Source organism: Mesoplodon bidens (assembly GCF_964165515.1).
Source record: "Mesoplodon bidens genome assembly, chromosome: 1".
In the NCBI taxonomy this organism is placed as follows: Eukaryota; Metazoa; Chordata; class Mammalia; order Artiodactyla; family Ziphiidae; genus Mesoplodon; species Mesoplodon bidens.
In genome coordinates this window covers 25,535,263-25,541,262 of record NC_138176.1, presented here as the reverse complement: position 1 = coordinate 25,541,262, position 6,000 = coordinate 25,535,263, and the positions used below count along the sequence as shown (strand labels likewise).

General features: G+C 53.9%; 1 protein-coding gene across 1 annotated transcript in view; it reads left to right on the top strand.

The window, feature by feature from the left end:
* Positions 1–544: 544 nt before the first annotated feature.
* Positions 545–6,000, top strand: part of SORCS3 (sortilin related VPS10 domain containing receptor 3) — a gene marked incomplete at both ends in the record, with an annotated part of 607,736 nt that continues 602,280 nt past the window's right edge. Inside the window, one exon of the mRNA XM_081251544.1 lies at positions 545–1,171. Within this exon, the coding sequence (XP_081107670.1) occupies positions 545–1,171 (627 nt within the window). The remainder of the gene's footprint in view (positions 1,172–6,000) is intronic.

Below are 6,000 nucleotides of genomic sequence, written 5' to 3'. Positions count from 1 at the left end.
GCGCCATCTCCCACCCCCACAAAAGGCCCGGACGGTAACCCCCTAAACGCGGCCAGAAGCGGCTCCTAACTCTTCGCTGTGAGCAGGCTGGAGGCTGGGTTTTAGAGAGACCCTGGATTGGGGTCCGTCGCCAGCCACTCCTCCTGGATTGGGCTTCATTTTCATATTTTAAAAGAGGATTTTCGTATTCCCTTTGAGTACTCCTTCTGAAAAAAATTCTGGAGGACCTCGGTGGGAAAGATTTTGCGGGAATCTTGTTTTAAGGGAAAAAAAAAAAAGCACCGAAGGGGCATTTATTAATTTTTCTCGGGTTTTGGAATCGCCCCGTGGAGGAGAGAGCAAGCCATCAAGAGCCGGGAGGGAAGAGTGGAGAGGACCAGCAAGGCGACCAGGCCGAGCCACCTCCTTCCCGGCCGCCCCCTCCGCTCTCCCCCGACACACACTCGCTTGCTCGCTTACCGGCGCCTGCACAGCCCCCGCGCCGACCCGCACCTCGGGCGGGCGCCACACGCTCGGCAGCCCGAGCCGCGGCAGCCGCAGCGGGATGGAGGCGGCGCGCACGGAGCGCCCCGCAGGCTGGCCCCGGGCGCCCCTCGCCCGTACCGGGCTCCTGCTCCTGTCGACGTGGGTCCTGGCCGGCGCCGAGATCACTTGGGACGCAACGGGCGGTCCTGGGCGCCTCGCGGCTCTGGCTTCGCGGTCCCCGGCGCTGCCTCCTCTCTCGCTGCGGGCAGTGGCAAGCCAGTGGCCGGAGGAGCTGGCGAGTGTACGGAGAGGCGCCGCACTGGGGCGCCGGCCGGGGCCGGAGCCACTGCCCCAGCCAGGCGGAGGCAGCGGCAGAAAGAAGCAGGGAGAAGCCGGAGGGCTGTTGCCGGCAGGCGCGCAGTGGGGACGGGGCATCTCGGCTCCTGGCAAGCCTGGCGGTACAAGGAGTCGTCGCCGGGCGCAGTCCCCCAGTGCCCTGGAACGCGGAGACATCCAGGCTACTGTCTTAGCCAATGGTTCCAAAGGAAGCCGCTCTCTGGCCAAGGGTCTCCGGGAGGAGGTGAAGGCACCACGGGCTGGGGGGTCGGCGGCCGAAGAGCTCCGGCTACCCAGCACCTCGTTCGCGCTGACCGGGGACTCGGCCCACAACCAAGCCATGGTGCACTGGTCGGGACACAACAGCAGCGTGAGTACCCACCCGGCGGCGGATCTCTCTGCCGACAGCGAGGGAAAATGGGGGCGGGGAGCGGGAACGATGGGCAGATTAGTTGCTCTGGGTCTAGGTGGAGGCAGGGGCAGGGGGACTCCTCGACTTTCAGACGGACTGGTTCATCCCTCTTTCCCCACACCCCCAACAGGTTAGTGGAGTTTGTTGTAAGACAGCCTGTGCTTTTGTTTACCGGAGACCCTAGGATTGGGGCCGCCCGGAGGGGAGAGGAAGAAGAGGTCCTTAAAGGGATCAGTGACCACTTTCTCTGGTACTTGGCTTGGAGAGTCAGTTTTCCTGTCGTGGGTGTGTGTGATTTCTTGGAGGAGGACACAGATTGATTTGGGGAAAGAACCGCTGGATAGACTGACGCGGGTTTCTGCGACTGCCCGGGCTTCCCCCCTTTCCCCTCCAATAACGCGAAGGGCTCTGGTACTCCTGCCCGCCGGGCTTAGGATGCTGCCTCGGGCTCCAGGCGCACTTTCTCCCAGCCTTAGGGGAGGCTGGGCCTTCAGGCAACACTGATTCCCCCTTCAAAACCCAGGCAGCATACAGCTGATTCACTTTGTTAGTTATACAGCGGAAACTAGCACAACACTGTAAAGCAATTATAGTCCAATAAATATGTTAAAAATAAAATAGAACAAACAACCCAGGCAGCTGCCCCGCAAATCTATAGGAGGGGCAGAAAACAAAAAGTTTAAAGTGTGAAGTGAAATTCAACACCCATCTTGCACCCCTCGTTCTCACGCAAGCACAAGCACACGTAAGTCACTGAGCAAAATACTCGCCCCGGCCGCTGAGTCCTGCAACGACAAACCCGCCAAGTGGAGTTGGGTCCCGATGCTTTCTGTGCACCTCTCCACGCCTCTCTCTCCGCTGCCAGGTTAACCTGGAAGCTGCTGTACGAGAGGTGGCGCCCTGGAGTCCACGCCGCGGCTCCGGCGCCCGCGGCCAGGCACCGGGCGCAGAGCTCGGGCCGGAGGAGCTCCCCACCCTACCCACCCCAGCTGGCAGCCAGCGCGTGCAGTCCAGCCCAGGATCCGCGGGGGATGGCCCTCGGGGAAGAGAGGGGACGGCCTCCGACGATTTACTCCACTCCCCTGCCTTCCTCGGCCCCCACTTCAGCCAGTCCTGCAAAAATCCTTTCCTCATCTCTGAGGATCAGATCCGAGGCCGGCACTGGGCAGAGTCTGGAGGATGACAGATGTCTGTACTGGCAGCTTTGGGGAACTCATTTGATGGGAAAGCACAGCCCCCGCTCCCTTTATATTTCTTTTCATGGGTGACATTAAAGATTTCCCTGGGAAATTTTCGCCTTATTTTAACAGGGCCTGGGGGGTGTCACGGGGGTGAGTTGGTGAATAACAGGAAAGCCAGAAGTCCGCAGAGAGCAGCACATCAGCAATACCGAGCACAGATTTCCTGGTTCTTACTGACACACAGCACCACGCAGGCAGCCCAGCCTGGGTTGGAAGCATTTGGGCAGTCCAGCTTACCAGCAGCATGGTGGCTGACTCTACCTGCCTCCAGTGAAGGCCCCCCATAGCTTCGCAGTGGACAGCTCTGGACTTGGGCGGTGGGCAACGTGTGCATTTGGAGGGCTGGGTGACTGAGGACTTACAAGTCCCAGAAGGACTGTGTGTGTGTGTGTGTGTGTGTGTGTGTGTGTGTAGAGGTAATTCTCTGACCGCAGGGATTGTGACTGTCAACTTCCTTTTAGTTTGATAGTGAGGAATTGTGTGTATGTGTATTATTTTGTTCGTGTTCTTACTCCATGAGGAGATGGACAGGATGTGTGGAAGTAAATGTACCCCTAGGAGAAGGAGGAGGCGATGTCTTCACAGATCTGTGATTTTAACACTGCCACATTTGGACAATATAAATTCACTCTGCCTAAAGAGTTTTTTTATGTTTCTGCTTTTATTTTAAGGATCATTTTCGTGTGTTGACAAATTCCCTGAAGATGGGTCGTTAAAGAGGGCTTTCTGCAAGTAGTAATTAAATGTGCATGGCCTTCTCTGCCCATCTTCAAGGCAGTTATACAGCAGAGGAAGTGAGGGGGCAAGTTTAGCCCTATGCCCCCCAGGGAAATGGCTCTTCAGTTAAAAGGGGGTGCAGAGAGCCTGAGGAGTGGATCCGTTGGCCTTAGCGTCCTTAGGGACAGTGATGCGATTTGGGCCGTTCATTAATAGCTCCTCAGGGGTTCATTGGTTGTGCTCATGGCCAGTCTTACCGTCCAAGCGAAGGACAAGGCAGCACAGGTGAGTGCAGGGACCCCATGGTGTCTACTCTCTCTGGTCCAGAGAGCTACCGCCTCTTTAGCTCTTGGGCTGGACCTGCCTCTTTTGATGATGCTTCACAGGCAATTCCAGCGAGAAGGGCTTCTTTGAGTGTAGGTCTGTGCTGCTCTGAGGAAGACAAGGAAACAGGTTAACATGGCCCTGGCTTTGAGAGACTTTAAGGAAACAACCCTGGGGGAGGAGCTAGGAAACCAGTTTCTGCAACATTACCCAGTTGGTTTCTTTCTCCCCTCCTCCTTTCCTGAGGACAGCAAAAGAAGGCGCTGTTAAAATAAAGCCAGGGGGCTTCCCTGGTGGTGCAGTGGTTGGGAGTCCGCCTGCCGATGCAGGGGACACAGGTTCGTGCCCGTTCCGGGAGGATCCCACATGCTGCGGAGCAGCTGGGCCCGTGAGTCATGGCTGCTGAGCCTGCGCGTCCGGAGCCTGTGCTGTGCAATGGGAGAGGCCACAGCAGTGAACGGCCCGCATACCACAAAATAAATAAATAAATAAATAAATAAATAATAAAGCCAGGGTGAGGAGTGATGCAGATGATGTCCCTTCTGGAAGTTCCCTTTATCATTGGTTTCAAAGTGGTTGGAGATGTCCCCAAGGCAGAGAACATGGGTCCTTGCACCAAGCTCTTTTGACATGAAAAGAGAATTCCATGTTCCCTTCCGACATAAAGGGTGTTAAACATGTCCTTCTCTGGGAAGGCCACCAGTTTAATTGTTAACACATTGTGAGGCTTCCCGCTCTCCCTCCAAGTGCTTCTGGTAGACCTTATTCCTGGCGTGAGGTCCTTTTTGGGGAGAGTTTCCAGTTACCCCGTATAATGGAAAATTGAACTCCACTCTGGCCGTTTGTGTTCAGGCATAAGGAAGTGGACATGCAAGGGAAGCACCTCCACCCCACACTATGTGCCCAGCATGTGCCCAGGGGCTGAGAGTCTCATTCTAGGCTTGAGTCACATACTCACTTTGGTCCCCGGAGTGGGGTGGGATAGCTTGGAGGGCAATGGGGGAGGCGCCCAGCAGGCTTGAGCCAGGAGGGGATGGAATCTGGGTCCCCCTCTGACCTTTCTTGCCCTGCCAGGTGTTTCGGGGGAGAGGTGACTGGGCTTGAGTTTGGAGCCTGTACTCTGCCTTATCCATTGGGCCACCGGGGCAGATTGGAGCCTATATTCTGGAAGAGCGATTTGCCTTTCTCTCTGGTTGTTTCCAGCTGAGATCCTGGTGATTAATGGGCTAGAGAGTGTTTCACAAACACCCAAAGAGAGTCCAGACCCTGTGGCTGACAGGGATACAGAAAAACACATCATTCTGCTCTTCTCCTTCAAAAGAAGAAAGGCGCCTCCTTGCTTGGTCAGTGAGTTGGCAAATGCCTCTGGAGAGTGGAAAGCTGTGAAGACAACAGCCCACTTTCCGGGCTCCCTCGGCATTGTAAGCCTTGATGGGGATCCCCTCTTCTGGTGCTGAGGTGAGAATGCTGCACCCTCCCGTAGATTGATCCCCATGCCTTTCCTGCAGCTCACTCCCAGAGAGAGCGATTTGCAGGCTGCTACCCCTGCGGTGTGTCTGGTTGGAAGGACTTGCCAGATAATATTCAATTCATGTGCCCAACTCTGCACCTTGGTGAAGAGAAACAGGGAGATGCTGATAACCTGGCATCCTTACCCTGCTAGCAGGGGGAACGCACAGACTCTCCCAGGCATGATTTCATACCCTTAACTAATTCAGCTGGACGGTGTTCTAAAATATTTACTCTTAATGTGCAAAATAGTGACAGATTTGATCAGATTAATTGTGTTTCACTCACTGGAGCATCTAATTGTGGCTCCCAAACAGATTTTTCAAATAGCTTTTGGCTGGGTTGTCTAACCTTCTCGTCCCCGCGTCACGATATCTTAATGCATTTTGCCTTCTCAGAGGCTTAATAAAGAAGCCTGCCACAAGCTTAATATCAAAAAAGCAAACAACCAAATCCAAAAATGGGCAGAAGACCTAAATAGACAGTTCTGCAAAGAAGATATACAGATTGCCAGCAAACACATGAAAGGATGCTCAACATCACTAATCATTAGAGAAATGCAAATCAAAACTACAGTGAGGTATCACCTCACACCGGTCAGAATGGCCATCATCAAAAAACCTACAAATAATAAATGCTGAAGAGGGTGTGGAGAAAAGGGAACACTCTTGCACTGTTGGTGGGAATGTAAATTGATACAGCCACTACGGAGAACAGTATGGAGGTTCCTTAAAAAACTAAAAATAGAATTACCATATGACCCAGCAATCCCACTACTGGACATATACCCAGAAAAAACCATCATTCAAAAAGAGTCATGTACCACAGTGTTCATTGCAGCTCTATTTACAATAGCCAGGACATGGAAGCAACCTAAGTGTCCATTGACAGATGAATGGATAAAGAAGATGTGGCACATATATACAATGGAATATTACTCAGCCATAAAAAGAAAAGAAATTGAGTTCTTTGTAGTGAGGTGGATGGACCTAGAGT